This window comes from Desmodus rotundus, chromosome 2, assembly GCF_022682495.2.
Source record: "Desmodus rotundus isolate HL8 chromosome 2, HLdesRot8A.1, whole genome shotgun sequence".
Lineage (NCBI taxonomy): Eukaryota > Metazoa > Chordata > Mammalia > Chiroptera > Phyllostomidae > Desmodus > Desmodus rotundus.
Window position 1 is genome coordinate 55,924,188 of NC_071388.1, and position 19,375 is coordinate 55,943,562.

At 50.1% G+C, this 19,375-nt stretch overlaps 1 protein-coding gene across 1 annotated transcript; it reads right to left on the minus strand.

Annotated features, from left to right (window-relative positions):
- Window positions 1–612: 612 nt before the first annotated feature.
- On the minus strand, window positions 613–18,119 carry ZIC4 (Zic family member 4). The gene is given in 8 exon segments (XM_024556312.3): window positions 613–1,919; window positions 3,875–4,193; window positions 8,687–9,304; window positions 15,256–15,340; window positions 17,700–17,838; window positions 17,840–18,027; window positions 18,029–18,062; window positions 18,064–18,119. Coding segments are annotated over 8 exon segments (1,440 nt in total). The 3' UTR covers window positions 613–1,918.
- Window positions 18,120–19,375: the final 1,256 nt, after the last annotated feature.

Sequence of the window (19,375 nt, forward strand, 5' to 3'; positions counted from 1 at the left end):
AGCTTGCTGATTGCTGCTAGTGAGAAAAAACACAAAATGATTCTGTTTTTAGCAGAGATTGTCTTTTAAGGAGTAGGAAATATTAACAATAAATTGGGCAGCCTTAGGTTCCAAGGATCCTGGGCAAGAATATTGGGAGCTTGAGGAGTCCCCATAGGAGGCTCAGGTGACCTGACTTGGACTGATGGAGTGCAAGCCACAGCATAGAGAAGCCTGCGTGCATGTGTCAGAGACTTTGCAAAGGGCCCCTCAACATCTGCACACCTCCACAGGCCTTGGACCTTACGTCTCTGCATTACTTTTGTTTTCCCCTTAGTCCTAAAGTTATCAGTTAGTGTGCATGTCTTTTTTTTTTTAAGAAGTTTGATTTTTATCTCTTTAGAAACGGTTTGAAACTAACAGGGCAGACGGAGTTTGACAGAGAGGAGAACAAATCGCTGACAAAGAACCTTTTACGTTTCATCAACGTTGTTAGGACGACAAGCAGGAATGTCTCAGATAATAACTCCCACTTCAAAGATTTCTCAACTCAATAGAAAGCGGACCATCCTTTTTATTCAGCCACAAGGACTGGCACTAAAGAAGACTCCACTGTTTGATTTTTTTCTACCATGTTTATTTTTCCCCTATTCACTGGGGTACTTGGATAAAATAAACAACATGACAATTAAGGAAACATGGACTTCTAACTTTCCTGCTATCTTCCCTATTCCCTTGGCTTTGTGTTCTTGAGCTCGTGCCCAGGGCCAGCCCAGGCCTGAGGGGTACCATACACATCACTATAGAGAGAAGTAAGTTTGGGGGGGCCCCAAGAGACTTCTGGGATAGAGGAGATGAAGGGGCTGTGCTGGGGCCAAAGTGGAAATGTCCAAAAGCCACAGTCTGAACTTTCCAGACTTATCCAGGGTGGCTCTCTCACCCTGCAAGTCCCATTCAAGTTCATGCCTTCACCTTGTACAAGATGCAGAGAGGTGCTTTGCACAAAATGAGCTGGGGATGCTCATTTGTTCAGCTTCTGAGGTTGCCCTAAAGTTATTTGCTCCTGACCTTGCAGCCTCTTTGAGGAGCAGCCAAGGTATGTTGAGTCCGGCTCCTCCCTTTCCTGCAATCCTCCCTGGCACCAAAGTGCCCACCTACATTAACATGCAGGATGAACCCCTAAACATCGGTGAGGCAGGTCCTAAGGGGGAAGTATACACTGGAGAACGTAGTGACAGTATTAAATGGCGTGAAAGCAAAGGTCAGTGCGAATGTATCTTAATAGAGTGTCTGCAGTGAAGTGTGCCGCCTTTGAAGCGGCCGCTCCCCGCGCGCATTTCCATGGCGAGCCTACGCGGCATGCTGATGCACCGTCAAACTCACACTTTCAACCCCAAAACCCAACTCTTTGAACAACCCGAGCTTGATTAGACCTTTCTCCTTTTCTTTCCCTCTTACAAACCATTTCCTCGCCTTTAGAAACTCGCCATCAAACCCAAATGCGCCCTCTGATCACCGCAGAAAGCAGAAACAAAGGGGGCTGAGCGGCAATTCAAGCGCCCTTTTTCTTCCCTCACATTATTATCCATTTTTATTATGATCGGGAACAAGTGCCCATTCGCGTGGGTTTTGTTTACCGGAAATTAAATGAAAATGATTTAGTCCGCGTCAAACAAAAATATATACTTGTATACACAAGAAAAAAGGCCTGTTAGACGTAAATATTATGTCCTTAATGAAAAGCCTGGACGGGCTCCAGGCTCGGCCTTTCAGGATTTCAGTGCGACTTGCCCATTGCCATAGAAATCCTAACTTACCATGAAGATGCACCGTGGCGAAGAAACATTGCTTTGTGCGCGGGCCCTTTGATGTCGCAAGCGTGAGATGCGGGCTCTCAGCTGCGCTGGGCGAGATTACCTTGCGAGCAACGAGGTGGACATCTGTAACAAGCAAATGAAAAATTAAAGGTGATTAGTGACCGACCAAACATTTTAATATTATTTTATTATTTTGGATGGGGATGGAAGGAAAAGTAGGGATCTAGAAATAGAAGAGAAAGAAACGAATCCAATTTGGGCATGGGATAATTTTTAAACATCGTCGGAAGATGCAAATTTCCCAGGTGTCCTCTGCACATCCGCGGGGACCAAGGTTTGCTGCCCACCCAGCCCTTGACCAAGCAGTTGCTGAGCCCTATTGTAGTGGGGCAAAGAGGGGATTGTAGTCCCCCTTCCACAAGGACACTAAGCATGTGTTGGGAAGATTTTTGTTGTTTTTTTAAGGGATAATGAAAAAAATCCCACTACAGTTGCGACATTATTTATCTGATGGAACCGTGGGGCTGTTGGGCAGGAGTGATAATTGTCTAATGCATATGAAGAGGAGAGAGTAGAAAATCCAGCAGAGTGACCCGGCCAGGTCTGGTTTGCTGGGCTCAACTTGTAAAAGGAAGCTGTTTAGGGGCTCTCCCTATGGGAATATCATAACCCTATTTATATCCAGATTCCTAGGGGACTGGGACAGGTCTGCTCAAGATTTTTTTTCCCCCCTTCCTTTTCTTTCCTTATTTCTCTAAATCTCAAGAAGTATTTCTGGGAAGCTCCATCCTCCCCAAAGGTGGCAGACTGGAACATAGGCTCAAATTTTTCATTCTTGGCAACAACTGCAAAGGCTTTCATCTCCCCTGCCCCCAACATCTGGTTCTCTTTCTGGGGACTGAGTACCCAGCACATAAAATACACATAAAATCTAGACCCATTAGGTGTTTTCCTTTAAAACATTTATTATTGCAGTTCATCTCTTAACCCCCTTATTCACCCTTAAAAAAATAATAAGACCAACATTGTGCGATTTTTGACCATCACAGAATTGACGCGATTTATCCAGACACTGTGGACTAGGTCGGATCCCTTCGCAGTGGAGACCTCAGATCAGTGACGTCATTGGCACACTGCACTCCCACCCCCAGGCAGCCACAAGATTCCACAGGCGGAGAATGGACAAGGGTGGGAGGTGATGGGGAGGGTGATTGGTCTGGGGAAACCCCAGAGTCTTCAATCTTAAAGCCCCTCTAACACTCTTTTGTCTGTATTTCCACCTCCTGCCCCAAGTATGTAACGTATATACGAAGCTGGAGGACAAGTAGTCGGATGTATCTATACGCTTGGGCCAGCTCATGGGCAAAGGCATGGGAACCCAAGGGGTGATGCTGACGCATTCTTTTCTCCTTTACAGAAGTAATTGGAAATATTTGAATCTGCAACTTGTGTAGTTTTGTTTCAAAGGATAGCTGGGAGATGGGGAATTGTAAGGAAGCAAAAGAGGAAGGAAATAGGAGGTAAAATATAAGTGATCCGAACTTCGGAGGAGGCTCCAACTGGGAGCTGGGAAAGGAGTGGGGGCGTGGCAATCCCGGGGCCCGAGACTCAAGGAAAACAGTTCGCATTCTCTGAACCGACAAGGACTTTGTGGTCTTAGTTTTGCCACCTGAACTTTCCAAGATTGCACATAAACTCTCCTAATACATATTTTTCTTTCTGCCCGTCTTTATCCCAACACTAGTCATGACAGTTCCTGGGGGGGGGGTACTGGGTATAATTGTAGAACCATATTTAAAATGTAAATATGAGTACCATATTTACATTTTAAAACAATGGACATTTACCAGCATTTTCAATGAGCTCTATTAGTTGTGACCTTCCTTCCTTCCTTCCTCACCTTCTCTTCAAGCCTCAAGGACCGGGCCTGGACTAGCACTCAAGTGCGCAGAGCACCAATCACAGCAGCAGCCCTAACACTGGAGGCGGCGGCGGCAGCGGCAGAGCCAGGTGCTCGCGCATGGCTTGGGGACGCGGCGCGGGCAGTCGCCACTCGGCCAGCGCCGTGACACACGTACCATTCGCTCAGTTCCGCGCCACGGGCCGCCACCGCCGCCGAGGAGGCCACCGGGGGCTCACGGCCGAAGTCCGAGGAAGGAGACACCAAGGTGGACGGCGTGGCCGAGTCGAAGCCAGAGCTAGGAGGCGGCGGTGAGCGCCCGTGCACTTTCATGTGTTTACGAAGCGAGCTGGGGTGCGTGTAGCACTTGTCGCAGCCGCGCACTTTGCACGTGTACGGCTTGTCGCTCGTGTGCACGTGCGAGTGCTTCTTGCGGTCGCTGCTGTTGGCGAAGCGCCGCTCGCAGCCCTCGAACTCGCACCTGAAGGGCTTCTCCCCTGGTGGAGACAACGCAGAGACATTAGTGCGTGTGAGCCGCGGCCCTGCTCGGCCTCACAAACCTCCCCAGATTTCTCTTCCATTATGTGGAAGAACCAGTAAAGAACCAGTAAAGGTTTTCAGAAACCTTTGTGTTCGGCTCCCCAGGCCCGGCACCCCCTTCAAGGCTCGGAGGGCGCCTCCTGTGCGGCCTCCTGCGCGGCCTCCTGCAGGCCTCTCCCCCTCCCCCTCTCCTGCCTGGGTCTGGGGGAGGGTATGGAGGAGGAGCGAGAAAGACTCCATCTTAGTTGGGTTTTCACCCTGAAAATTTCTGATCTATTCCAGTTGTTTTCCTCCAGATTTTCTCCACTCGGAGGCAGAAGCTCGTCTGCCCGGAGAACAGAGTTGACTGAGGAGCTCTCATCTGCTCAATTTAAAGTTGTCCCAGCCAAACGTCTGTTTCCTGCCCGAGGGTCCACCCGACACATACCCTACTCCTAGCCCAACATTGTTTCCTAAAGTAGGTTTTGCATAAACGCCAAGGCGATGGGATAATTTAAAGATGCGCAGCCGATGCACAGGGCATGTACCTAATGTGGATTCTTGCTGTAGAAAAAGGTATTCTGAGCAATGATTCACTTCAGAGGCGATTTTTACAGGAAATGGAGCCCCCTCCCCCTTCCCTTCGACCCCCTGAGGGCAAACATTTAGCAGCATTCTTCAAATCTTGCCTGAACCGTCCGGGATCCCGCTACCTACGAGCGCCACGAATACTATTTTATTACGCTGCTCCAGCGGCCTCCTGGAGGAGCTACCGCGAGCAGCCAGCTCTCCCCGTCCCAACTGACTAAGAAACCTCTGAGTGGCCTCCCCAGACCACCACACCCGGGAGTCTCGCCCGCCTCAGTGGGGAGGCCGGCGCCGCAGCATCTGCCCGGGACGAGCGTGCTCCGCGGTGTATCACGCAACCGCATGAGCATGGCGGCTTCGGTGTGAGAGGGCTGCTGCGGTCAGGCCAGGCCGGTCCCCGAGGACCGGGGGCCGACGGACAACCGGGGTAGCCCCGCGAGGGACGCCACTCCTGGTGCGATGCTCTGTAGAGCCGCGGGAAGGCGCGAGCGCGCAGTAGGGTGGAAACACTGGCCGAGGACCGAGCTCCCATCTGGGAGCTCAGCGCCGGCTGGTTACGCAGGCGTGTGGGGGAGGAAAGAACCCCGAGAACCCGGGAGCCCCGGTCCGGGCTGGAGCTGCAGAAGTGGCGGGACGGAGGGGAGGAAGTGTCCAGGCACTTTAAACAACTGGATGTCGCCAGGCGCCTTGGGCAGAGGGAACCGCTACCGAGCTTCTGGCTGAGGAGAAAGAGGCGCAAGGCTGGAGTACTGTTGCCTTTGTGGTCGCTTCTACCGCGACTTCCAGGAAAGACACGAGCTCTGGGGACCGACAGGTTTGCACAAACAAAGCCCCTATTCCCGAGCCTCGCTGACGCTCAGGTTCAGCCTGAGGTTTGCGCACAACCCTCGCCTCTGCGCCGCAGAGGTTCGTGAGCCGGTCGCTGCGCCCTCCTCCTGCAGGACTATTTCTAGTGCAGCGGGGCGCTGAGCAGTGCTGGACCCTGCTATTTTTGGGACGCCGGTGCAGTTTTATTAAATAAATAAATAAATAAATAAATAAATAAGCAGTATAAACTAGTGTCTCTATTCGCCCCTCGTTTTCTTCCCTCTAACCCTGTTACTATCTGCCAAACTAAAAACTTTTCTTCCTCCTTTCTTCTTTTCTTTCTAAAAATCTTACAAGAACCGTGCAATTCAGGGCCTGCAAAAGAAAACAAGATTTGCTAAGAAAACAGAGGAGGATTGGAATTTAAGGTTGATTGTGCCCCGCACACTTATCCCATCTTGTGAGCGTCTTGTTCTACATTCACGTAAACCAGAAACAGTAATTTCGTCCCAGACGAGGAGTAGAGGAAAAAGGCCGGGCACTGAGGGTAATTCGGGCAGCCTGGAAGTTCCCAGACCCCTGGGAGGCCAAGTGAGGCTGCGCCCCAGCGCCCTCTCGGCCTCCCCCAGTGGCTGGAGGCGCCCGGGCCTCCGGGTCTGACACTAACCCCGGAACCTCCGCCCCCGGCACACCGCCCCCCGCCCGCTCCCTGCCGCCACGTCTGGGCTCCGAGCCCTGCGGGTGCGTGTGGAGAGGCCGGGTTAGTCCCGAGCCCTGCAGCGCGCCCCGCGCAGCCTGGTCTTGGGGTTGAGCGGTAAAAGGCCCCGAGTCTCCTCCCAGAAGCCGAACCCCTTCCCAGCCCCGAGCCGGTCCTGTCCGACCAAGTGCGGCGGCGGCGGGGCAACGCGCTGGCGCCATTTTCCCGCACTTGTGGCTGAGCCGAGTCGTCCCCGCGTCTCCGCCCCCGCGCCATCTCTTCTCTGCCTCGGACCCCTAGCCCTGCCTCTCTCTCTATCCGCTGCCTCGGTGGCGGGGTGAGGCCGCTGCAGCGCATGGCGCACGGGGAGGGCGCGGGGCAGCGGGGCCGGGCCAGAGCGCGCGGCGGCACCATTGTCCTGGGGCCGCTGCGACCGCCACGCGGTGAGCCTTTCCCGGCGCGTGCGGGGGGCGGCCGCCTCCGCAGCCGGGCCCGGGATTCAGATCCGGAATAATTTTAACTCCCGAGAAATCATCAGCTCCTCTTCGCCACTTCCGCGATTCGAGGAAATGAAACGCCATTAATATTTGAAAAGGCAATTATTTTCCTGTTGAATCAAGAACTGTCTTCATGAATAATTTGTAGTGAGGTCTATTGCCATTTGAGAAACATTTTCTTGGTTTTCTCCCCCCCACCTTTTCATTATTGGGGGGGGGGGCGTTGAGAGAAACGCCTGAGTAGACCAAGAGAGACTGTAGATTTTTTTTTTTTAACTGCAGCGATAATGAATCAGGACTGCCAGTGGAAAAGACGTACTTAAAATTCTGTCCTGAATAGAAGTAAACCTGAGCCAGCCTGGGCACACTGAACTTGCTTCTCTGCTGTAGGTCGATTGCACTAAGAATTTAACCATTTTCTGCTTCACGGACTTCAAACAGTAGGCCGGCAAAGAGCAGTACAAGTTTGTTTGTTTAAAACTCCCCTGTCATTAAAAATGAGTTCCTTCCCTGGCTCAGGACTGCGTGTCTACCTTTGCGGCGTGGAACGCCAGCTTGTAGAGAAACTGGCCTGTGGGCGGTGATCAGTTCCTCACCTCTTCCCGCCTCTCCCCTCCCCCCAGGAAACTTTGAGGTGGGGGCAGGAGGGGAAAATGCTCGAGAAGCGGAGGCATCCTGGAAACAGCTCCGGGAAACCATACGTTTCCAAACATGCTCGGAAATAAAGTGGGCGACTAAACGTGGACTTTGGTATGGCCCCCGCGTGTGCCAGGGTCCTGGCCACCGACCCTCCCCAAGATTGCAGGGTTTGTAGGAGAATGCGGGATTTAGCAAGCTTCTTTCCCAGGCATTGCCAGCCTGAGGGAGTTTTTTTGCTCTAATAATTACCAACAATTTTCACCAATAATAGAGGTGAGCTAAGCAGAGTCCAGGGAGTAGAAGTGGGGCATCAAGCTAGAACAACGGTCTCCTTACCCTGCCCCTTCACCCACCCCCGCTGGGGGGGAAAAAAACCTTAAAAAACCCACAAAAACAAACAAGAGAGGGGAGATGTTGCTTAAACTCGGGGAGGGAGGGAGCAAGAACATCCTAGGTAAGTAGAGTTCAAACATCTGGCTGCTAAACTAATTAATGTAACTTCGCAGTCTGTTCTGGGAAGTGTGAAAACTTTCTCCCTGCAATCGCATTAATTAGAGATGCTTCTGGCCAGAGAAGTTCACCGTTTCAGGCTCTTGCCCTGGCTCCTCTTTTTTCTGTTAACTAGAACTAACAGATGTGGTTGACACATGTCCCCATTTCACTTAACAGCTCGGTAAATGACATTTAGGGCGATGAGTCTCCTTGGATCTCTGTTAAAGCAGAAGGGAGGGTTTCTCAAACGTCCCAAGTGTCGAGTCATCGAGACTCCAAAACAGGGCCTGAGTCAGCCATGGACCCCAAATCCTAAAGAAGGCGAGTAGGGTCTGATGACCCTCAGTTCAGGTGGCCGTCAGGTTGTTAGGGTGGAGGAGTGCTTGCCAAAGAAACCAGGAAAAGTTAAATTGTTCCTATGTCTTTAAGACTTTTGGGAAACAGTGCTATTTTAAATACCTTAAAATCAAACTCAACCAGCAGCAAGCACACATTTGCACACCCAGAGACCCAAGCACGTTCACTCTCGATCCCCAGAGCAGAAATCCCGTATTATCCTCCTCACTCTCAGCTTTGGTAACTTCAGTGATTCTAACAGAAGGGCATAATTAATTTTTTTGAACTTGGCTCATGGAAACACCAAAATATCCCCCCTCTTCCCTGGTGGAACGTGAGGAAATCCAGCCCGAGGTCCCGGAAGAGGTTGCCTGCGTCCCCAGAGGATTCTCCTGAGATAGTACCGAATACTGACCTGTGTGAGTTCTTTTGTGTATTTTGAGATTTTCTGATCTAGCAAAGACCTTCCCACACCCCGGGAAAGGACAGGGGAAGGGCTTCTCGCCCGTATGCACGCGGATGTGATTTACAAGTTTGTATTTGGCTTTAAAGGGCTTGCCCTGGCGCGGACACTCCTCCCAGAAGCAGATGTGGTTGGCCTGCTCCGGGCCGCCGACGTGCTCCACTGTGACGTGCGTGACCAACTCGTGCATGGTGCTGAAAGTTTTGGAGCAGAGGAGCCGGGGCGCGGGGCCCTCCGCAGCCAGCCACTTGCAGATGAGCTCCTGTTTGATGGGCTGGCGCATGTAGCGGAAGAAGGCGCCGGGACCGTGGGGCGCGGCGAGGTTCACGGTCAGGTTCATGCTCCCGTAGCCGTGCAGGGCCGCGGCAGCGGCCAGGGCGTCGCTGCGGGCCACGGGTCCCGGCGCGAAGGGTTCGGGCCGCGAGTACATTTCTCCGGGGAGCCCCAGACGCAGGAGTCCGTTCAAAGTGCTGCTGGCGGAGGCCTGGGGAGGCTGTTCTTGAAGGCCAGGGAACACCGAGGGGCTGGAGGCGGCAGCAAGCTGGGGGCCATGGTGTCCGAAGCTACTACCTGTTGTCGAGACAAACAGCGAGAGTGAGAACGGGGAGCGTGAGCCGAGCGTTCCACCTGGACCCGGGGGGCAGGCCCAGCCCAGCCGCACCACGGCGCCTGCCTTCAGTGCGGAGACCTGGAGCCAGACAGCGGCGGCAGCAATCTGGGTAGACCGCGCGAGGCTGAGCGCCTCCGCAGAGGTTGGGCTGGGTGGCTGTTGGGTAGAGCCCCCTGCCGCTGCATGAACCTGAGAGGGATAGATGGTGGCGGCGCGGCAAGTGAAAAGGACAGTGGGGCGCGCAGCGCGGAGTCTGAGGACTGTTGGGAGTCCCTGGGCTCTGCTCCAGGGAGGTCCGTCCTGCTCGCCAAGCGCGCTTCGGCGACGAACTCCCTGGGGCGCTCGGGGTCCCAGCGCCCTGCGCCGTAGTGGGGCTGAGGGCAGTGGGGATGTTGTACGTGGTGGTGATAGTGCTGAAGCGCCTGGGCCATATATACTAATTTCAGCGCCCAGCTCCGCTGGGAGTGGGCGGCCTGCTGCATCCGGGCTCACACTCCCCGGAGCTCTCTACGTCGGCCAGTTCAGGCCACCATCACCTGACAGTGTGGAGGGGAAAGAACAACCACAAAAAACTTCTGCAAAGTTTCCGCCCCCCCCTCAAGTTTTGGATTGTGACTTCCCCCCAACCCCCTCTCTCGGTCTTTAAAGCCTACTTGAAACCCGTACACTACAGAGGCAGCAGCGGGGCGCGTGAGGACGTGAATGGAGATTCGGGCCGCTGCCGGGGCCCGCGGAGAGGAACAATCGCCTAGGTCGCCCATTGGCCTGCCGCCCGGCCCGACGTCAGCGATGACAGGTCTCGCCGCGCTCGGACACAAACGCGCGCGCGCACGCGCGTGTACACACACACACACACACGCACACGCACACGCACACACAACCCCTGCTCCTCCTCCGGCCTCGCCCCCCTTCGCCCCACAGCGGGTACTGCTTCTATTGCTCATGCGCTCTGACCCGAGCGCGGATGCTTTTCTCTCCTCCTGGGCCTCCTCCCCCTCCTCTCCCTAAAGCCGGGTGGATCTGTTGTTGGAAGTGAGCGGGTCTTGATTATGCCTCCATTCTCCACCACTTTGGGGAGGGGGTTTGCGCTGTACACCTCCTCGGGGCAGACCTAGTGCACCCAGCCTTGCCTGGGCTGATGGGAAGCACCGGGCCACCCAGCGCACAGGGAAGGTTTCGGCGGTTTTCCCCAGGAGTAAGGAGAAAACACCGCTGCAGAGTAGGCAGTCGGAAGCAAAAGAGCCCCTAGGCTAGTAGCCTTTGAGCCTAATTTTATTTTCTTCTAAGTATCTCTCTCTCTCCTTTCTCCCCCACCCCCCACCTCTTTCCCAAAGGCCAGAGCACACCACGCCTTCCAACTTGTATCCTTTCTTTTCCCCTCCCCCTTCCCACTCTTTTTATCTCGCTTAGCCTTGGCGGTGCTTCTTCCTAGTGCCTGGCGCTCTCACGGAGGTTTGAACCCAAGAATCCTGCCCTGACCAGAGCCAGGAGTGGGTCAGGAAGTGATGACCTGCAGAGCCTGACTTCAAACCCACACAGACCTCCAGATAGGAGCTAAGAATCCTTCCAGCCACAAATCACACTGACCCGTGGGCGGACTGGCCAAAGAAACAAAGGGGAGGGTAGCAAGAAGGAACATTTCCTAACTTCCTAGTCACTTTCTGTCAGGTCTTGAGCTCTGTAGACCCTTCCGCCAGAAGGAGCCTTTGGGAAAGGGGACCTAGGGGCCGCTTACACACTCAGCCCCTGCCACTTGTTGCCCGTGGCCGGAGTCTCTGCCTCCCTGCTGCTTGTTTTCAGGGCTCTAAGCAGAGTGGACGCCACGTTGCCCGACCTAGGCTGTAAACAGGGACTGAGGGTCCATGGCCTCCTGTGGCAGACACACTCCCTCCCTGGCTTCGGGTTCCACCGCCTAGGCTTAGGTGGTAGCAGGTGGGAAAAAAAGTTCAGTTCTGGCCCAGCCCTGTGTACCATAAAAGGGCGATGAGCAGTGAATCCTTTGTTTGTGCCCACCCGTTAGGGCCGGCTATATCGCCTGACAATTTGAAGGGCTGCTGGCCTTGACTCTTGCCTTTTTCTCCAGCCAAAAATGCCAACCTAAGTATTTGGGCTTCCCTGGTGGCTATTGAAAGCACCACAACTCAGAGAAAAGTTTTTTTTAAGAGAAGTTTTAATGATTGAGTAAAAGATCTTGAACCCTTAGCAAAGGTGAAAAGTTTGGACAAATTACAGGGAACTCTGACTCAGGGTTTATTGAGCTGCCCCACCCTTTGTCAGCAGCAAGGACTATTATACAGATCATGGTCAGTGAATAAACATTTCTTTTAGTTTTTAAAAATAATTAACTTATTTATAATGGCTGGCAGGTTCTTTGAGATTTTTTTCACCTAATGCATTATTCCTCTTTGGAGCGCATTTTGGTGAGTGATTAACTTCCCCAACTTCCCCTGGCTTTGACAAGTGCAGGTCTTTCTGCTCCTCCAGCCGGAAGAGCTTAAGCAATGCTACCCAATAGACGCTGGGTTAGCATTAAAAAAAAAAAAAAAGTTGAAGGAGAGCATTTCACAACCCAACCCTGGTCTGTTCTGGAAACCGAGGGCTTCCACAGCAGTGTTGAAACTAGACTTTGAGGATTTGTCTGCTTTCCTGGCTTTCACCCTCTCCCACACTCTCACTTTCTGGGATTCACCCCTCTACCTACAGGCCCCTCCTCTCTTTGGTCTCCTGCCCTGTTTTTTTTTTTTTTTCCCCCTCTAAGCCGGGTCAGGCGTGATCTCTATCTCTTGTGAGGTGTTCCTAATGTCAGTGAGTGGTTTCAAGGCTCCCCACTGCGCAGGTGTCTGTTGAATGATGCAGTTTTCTAGGCCAGTGGGGGCTGAACCCATGCAGGGCTCCAAAAATAACAAAGATCAAAACCAAAGACCTAAACGTGTGTGTTCCTCCCTGGGACCCTTTGGCCAGCTGTTTCTCCTAAGCATCCCTTAACACAGAGCTTAGTCATCTCCTCCTATAGCATCAGACTTCAGTGCAGGGCACATCTGCAGTAGTTCAGCAATTAAAATATTTTATTTCCCACCTGAACTTAGCTGATCTACAGCCTACTGTTTAGATGTTTGTCAAACTCACCATCCACTTTGACTTCCATCAAAAATCTGATTAACACAAATATGTATCTCTTAATATAAACACCGTGATCCCACCTGCATCAAAATCTTTGAATAACTGTACAGAACAAGGGTATTTAAGTCATTTTAGTCTGCATATCCTTTTGGGACCCTGGTGAATCTAGTGAATTTTGATATTACTGTGTTTGTTGCCCACATTTGTAATAGAATAAAATGATTACTTTCCATTAAAAGGTGGTGAAAATAAAGATGCTTTTTTTTTCTCATTAAAATTTGCAGACTCCTTGAATTCTAAGCATTGACTCTGTGAACTCCAGAGATAAGAAGCAGGGGTTTTATACACAGAAACTATTAGTACACTACATGCTCTCTCTTAATAACTTTACCTTGAAAAGCTTTGAACATGTGTATGGCTTTTTGTGCCAACAGCAAAAGGGCTGATACATCTGATTCAGCCAAACTCACCAACAGTTTCCTGGCCCCATGGAACTCCCTCCAAGATGCAGCCTTCTCTTGAAGCCCTGAAAACATCTGGACCCATCCTGGGTTGATGCTTCTTGAGTAGTCAGGGGTCAGTCAACCTGCAGGTCAGTAAGGTTGCCTGACCCTTGCAAGTTCCTTGGAGCCACAAGTTTCACTCCTTGGTTGGCTAAACATAGAATGGGATCAGACATTCTCCAGCAGGGACTTTTCCCAAGGGACAGAGATAGGTAGGAAAAAATTGATTTTACCCACTAATATTTATCAACAGGGAACTTTGGTTGATTACATAAGAGTCTTCAAGGCTTATCTTTGAAAGTAGCACCAAAGCAGTATCCAGCTAACCACAAGAGACAGGTGGGGCACCAATGCCAGGGAGGCATATTTTAGTTTTTAGAGACACTCCTTTTAGTTTCCCAGTGCTCAGGTAGCAAGGAGTTCAGGTTACATTGACTATTGATTGGGCAAGCTTAGTAGTATCCCCCTCAGTGGTGATCAGAATTTTTCTTTCAGAAAGTTATCTCATCACACTTACTCCCAATACCAAATGCTTGGCTGGAACATTCTTTTCCTAACAATTCTGGAGTTTATAGCATTATGTTCTCTACTTTTCTTCTTGATTTGCAGAAAAGAAGACATATTCTGCAGTCCAGAGATCTTTCAGCAGAGGTCAAAGAAGCTCTGGAGGCTTTCATGGGGACCTGTTTGAAGAACATTTCACCTACAGACCTTAAACATCCTCCCAGTGCCCAGAATGCCCTCACTACCCTTGTTTGTTCCAGCCAGACCAACGCAACAGCATAAACTAAACTGATTTTCTGGTCCTGTTGTATAGAAACATGACATTTGATGATGTTACCATCTGCCAGAGATCCTCACATCAGGGGTTCGAATGAGAAAAATACCTGACCTCTCCTTTGGAAAGGAAAGAAATGAGGGAAGTTTCAGATCCATAACTGGACTATTTTCAATTTTGTTCTTTTAAACAATATTAAATGATGATTATCTGTTTCAGATTATGCACAAACCATTCTATTAGCTGAGGGCCAGTGCACAGAGCCTGGCCACGCATAAACCTTGTTGTATGAATGTTCTGTATCTAGATCTGCAGTGAGTTGTTCAACCTTTTTTTCCTTATTTCTGACCAGGTTACCACCCAAAAACTAGGGCCAAATCTCTTCATAGGCTATTCACAGACAGACTTCAGGATTCTTACAGTGAGAGTTTGTCTCTATTCTTATGGGAAAATAATAACTTAAGCCCCTAGAAGCCACTGTATGTCCAGGCCCAGATTGTACAAAGAAGATGAGATCTATCAGAATTTTGAAGACATTCCTTCCCTTTGCTATGTAAGTTTGGGTTTCAGTCATCATTGATGCAACTGAATATGCAAGAAAATATACTTGGATAGAATTTAATTTTCAAACAATGGTTCTATAAAACATCTTTTAACAAAAGATTAAAAGCATGGCTAAAAGATCTTTCAGAACAGCATTGAAGAACTAAAATAACTGAATTTACATAATAGCCACATTTCTCTTGAGAATTCTGCCGCCAAATCATCCCAAAATAATAGAAGAGAGCCATTTCCTGAGTTGTCATTTAACTTTTGTTAAGAAGGTTGCTTTTCCTATCAACAAAGAAGCATCTTGGGGGCAACCGTCAGCTGGTGGTGTGGTTGAAATGAGGAAAACTATATGCCTGGAAGGGGAAACACCCAACCCTAAATCATATGCTTATTCTAAATGGAATATTAAATTAAATTGTTCACAATGAAGGCATTCCTGACCAAGCGGCTGTCAGTCACTCTCTGTTCAGACACCACATTGTGGGAATGTCATCACCACCACATTGCAGAAGGCTGGTGTCCCTGGTAAAGATGATGCATATCATGTAAACCCCATCACCAAGATCAAAGTCTGCTTCTTTCATGGAAGCCAATACATGTCAAACCTCATTCCAATCAAATCGTCTGGAAATGAATTCAAGATGAATATGTCATAGAATAATGTGACAGTGGAACTGCAGAAGGTCAGGGGTGGTTGTTTCAATGAGAGAGTCATCAAATATTAATTTTAGAATGTCCAGATGAGTAGGCATTGAGGGAGGTTAGATGCTGGTGGGACGTTGAGTAGCTGATTTGTGTGCAAAAGCATGAAACACCAAGGTGTTGTTCGAAGTTTCATCTGAACTCAAGAAACATCCCTAAACTCACAACCGACATAAGCAAAAGATAAAACAAAATTCCTACTTAAAAAAAAAAATAACTTCAGCAAAGCAAAATTCAAAAGAAGATTTTAACTTACTTGACTCTTTCAGAGCGTTTCGGTAAAGTCTTAATCGTTTCCTCATCACCAAAGAAGTCTTGTATCTCATTTTCTGACTTTGAGCCTGTTAGGGAATAAAAGAGGGTCAGTCACTAGTTTTATACATGAATAATTTTATACATGTTTGTATGACAAAATTTTGTGGCCTGCATGTGTGAGTGAAAGAAAGTGTTGGTTTGAAGACCCTTTCAGTCTTCCTTTGAACATTTTCAAATTTGGCAGTGAAAAAAAAAAAGAACTCTTCTGGAAACTTCTGGAAACTTCTCTTATTTATTGCAAAACTATGTATCATTGATGATAAAAAAATATTAAAGTCATCTCCCAATAAGATTTTTATCTGAAACACATTTACTGATCTCCCTTGCATGTAGAATTAAGCACCCTTTCAGTCAGTCAGTGTTCAAACATCTCTAACTTTTAGAATTTGAATTTATTTTATGAGAAGCTTTCTTTTTTTTTTTTTTTGCAGTTTATTGAGTTCAGTGAGATGTAAGGGGAAAGGCTGGGAGGTTAGCCGATTAAAAATTGTGTTGTAACTATTGAAACTGGGAGGAAAGGGATTTATTTGCAAATGTCTAGATCCTGTTCTACCTTGGTGGTGTGGAATCCCTCATATGGCTTCTTCCTCCAGAAGCCATCACTGCTTGATTTTTCAAAGTTAATATAAAATTCCCCAGATTAGGGTGGGAAAGTTATCATTTCTATCATCTGGTCCTGGCTGTCTCATTTCTTATTAAAGAGAGTCAGAAACAACCTGACCCCTCCCCCAAGATATTTCCATACTTTATCAGATTCACTTTGCTAATAGAACCACTGAGGCTTTGGCCATCTTAAAGCCTGAAACCCACCCCAGTGACCTCTGCATCTGTCAGGAGAGGAAAGGCATCAGAGCAGCAAAACAGAGGCAATCCACCCAGCTCCAGCCCTCAATTTGGCCTAGAAAGACAAACAGTCATTGAAAAGGTCTCAGGCTGGACAAACACAGCAAGCCCTCTGTCAATGAGGAAGTCTGCTTGTCTTGACACTCCAGCCCACAGAACAGGCAGTTGTTTAACTTGTTGAACCACAGGCTAAATCCAAGCGGGGCTCTGCTATCTCAAAGGCTTTCCACTTCTCTATGTTCAAAGATCTCTTTCTCTCTCTCTCAACCCCTCAAACCAGGCTTGAGCTAGCTTGGTGTTTTCACCCTTTCCTCTCCCTTCTTTTCTAGATCTAAGCCTGAGGGGTAGGGGCTGGGGTAGGAGTGTAGACTCACCGGTTCCCAGAGGGTTTTATTTATTTTTCAATTCTCTTTAACCAAAAAGCATTCATCCCCAAAGGTAATAAGCTTCTTCCCGCACAAATCAGGAGAGAAAGGAGGCTCAACTTTACATTCCTATAAAGAGTGGCATGCTGGGTGTCTTTGCTCTAAAATTTCCTCATGGTAGGCTATCTGGTGAGAAAAACATCCTGGTTGGTTGCAACTAATAGAATTTACTTTTTGCTTCTGAAGAAAATGGGTGTGAATTTCCCTGGAGAGTTCTGTCCACCCACAGTGCTGCCCAAGCCCTGCACTTAAGGGGCCTGTGTCACTTCTACTCCCAGGTCCTGCAGTCTTTTGTGCATTACAAACCCACAGGCATGCAAACAAGTGCTGCAGTGGCTGGAATTCAGGCAGGCAACTGGGGCCTTAAGCTTCTCTCTGCAACAGCTCCATCACCAGCCAGTGCAGGGAGCAGGAGTAAATATCTTCTCCTTTGGTTCGTACTTTGACCCTACTTAGCAAGCTACTTATCTCATTGAAGGAGGGGTGGGCGAATTGGGAACAGCCCCTGGGCCTCTAGACCTGATATCCCCATCATTCTAAGAATTTAAAAGCCTTGAAAATACTAGGCTTAATTAATTATCCCCCCAATGATTGCTCCTGACTTATCTTCTCACACCAGCCCCAGCCACTGTATCACCAGTCAGGAGCACAATCTGGAGACTTATTAGAATCTGCCTGCTTTTCCATACCTTGAGAGAAAGAATAGGTCCCAGCAAGCCCATGTAAATTAATCGTGATGGGGGAAAGCCAAGAAGGTAGTAGGCCAGTGGGTACATGCAAAGGCACAATTTGTCTTTGAGGAAACACAGAGGCTGCATGTTGTGGGTTTACTTTAGCATATATGGCTTATTCAAGGTCTGAGGTCACCTGCAGCCTGCTTTCCAAGCTAAGGAATCTAGTCCCCAAGCCTTCAATGCTGCTCCACACTGATTAACCTACAGGATCCCCCAAGAAGCAGCCATGCTCCCCTGTCCGCCACAGCTCAGTGGATGCCGGTGCAGAGCAGGTGCCCTTGTAGATGGCCTAGGAGCTCCAAAGCCAAAGCCAAAAGGGCTCCCCACCTTTGTCAGCTGCACCCCGCACCTCCCTGTCTCCCCTCTACCAGGCCCTCGAATACCAGAAACTTGGGATGCGAGGATGGGTCTTGTGGCGGCCTTTTCTTATTCTTCTGTTTCCTAGAGGGAAGATCTCAGGTTTCCTGAGCCCGAGGCTGAAGGCTAGGCGACTTCCCTGTGTCCACAGTAGAGTTTGTATCAGTCGCCTGAAGCACCAGCCTGAATATTTAACTATCCCTTGGAACCACCGCCCCCCACCCCAACCTGCCCAGGGCTAGATGGAGGAAGGGAAGGTGGTACCTCCCTGTGGATTGCTGTGCTGCCAGTGCAGTCGGAATTTTTCTCCCCAAGGGAGGAGAAATATGACATTGGAATCCAAAGGGGGGTTCCTGGCAGATGGTGCCAGCCAAGGTGCAACTTTCAACTCCCTTCTCCATTCCTAAGATCTCGCTAGGTCCCAACCGTCCCCATGGACCATTCATCAACCCTAGGCTTTCCACGTCAAGGCTTTGAGGTAGTCCTGGCTTTCACAGCCGGCCCCGTTCGGGCCTCTCTTTCCTTTAATTTACAGGGTCCCGCGTTGTCTAAGGCAATGCCCAGATTCATAGATGGCTGTGGCCTGCTCCCAGGAGAACTAGTCCTAGCCTTCGTTTGCACTGGTGAGAAAGAAAGCCAAGTCCCAAACCCACGGCAGGCGGCGCGCAGAGAGAGGATCTCAGCGGTCAGCGTCCTGAGGCAGGACCAGGAAGCGCGAGAGCAAGGATCCAGCCTCGCGGCTGACCCAGGCAGCATCCGCGGTCACGGTGGGGCGGAGAAGTTCCATCATCTTTCTGCCAGCCAGGCTAACTTGGCTTCTTTGACCCTGGGGAGGAGAAGCCGAGTTCCTCCTGCCATCCTCCCAGGGGCAAAGCAGAGAAGCTGCCTTCTCGGGCCCGGTTACTCGGCGCGAGGGAAGTTCAGGGCCACTACTCCCCTTCCTGTGCTCACGGTGGGACACCCAGGCAATTTACAAGGAGATGAGGTAGGGAGGGCGGACCGGCAACCAGCTGCTCTTGGTCTCCTTGCTAGAGGAAGCTCCATTCGTTCCTCTTGCCCCCCTCTCCTGGGGAGAAGAAATGGACTCATCCCCATCGCTGCCCCTAAGCAGAAGAGCCCCCTCCTCCCCTCCCTGTCAGTGGGGTGGGGCCAATATCCACGGTTGGGGGGCTAAAGAGGGAGGGGATTAGGGGGAAAAAGTCTAGATGGGCCTCGCCCCCAGTGGGGTTTGGGTGCCAATGGTCCCGATAAGGGAGCTTGTTAGCCAACTGCTGAGGGTACAAGTCCTGTCTGTCTGCCCCGTGGACTCACGCACTTACCTCGCTCCACCTGTTGCTGGGATCACCTCATTTCTGCACATCACTTTGGGGTGGCTGAGGGGGGACCACAAACCCCTCCAAGCCTCTCTTTTGTGGTTCCAGTGAGGCAGTCATCCTTCATTTCTCTTTTTCCAGCTTTCGGGAAGCAGTTAGGGAATGTATGATGAAGCAGAAATGAGCCGTCAGGATGATATTTTAATGGCTTATATGTCACGTTGGTGCATGTGGCTTTGAACTGGAGCCGCTTTGGTTTCCTGCAGAGAGCGCCGCAAATCCCACTTGATAACTTCTACAACCCACAACTTTTCCCCCCTCCCCACACATTCACTCTTACCCTGAATATTTGGACGCGTTTCCTAAAAATACTCTCTTGTCAACGTCCC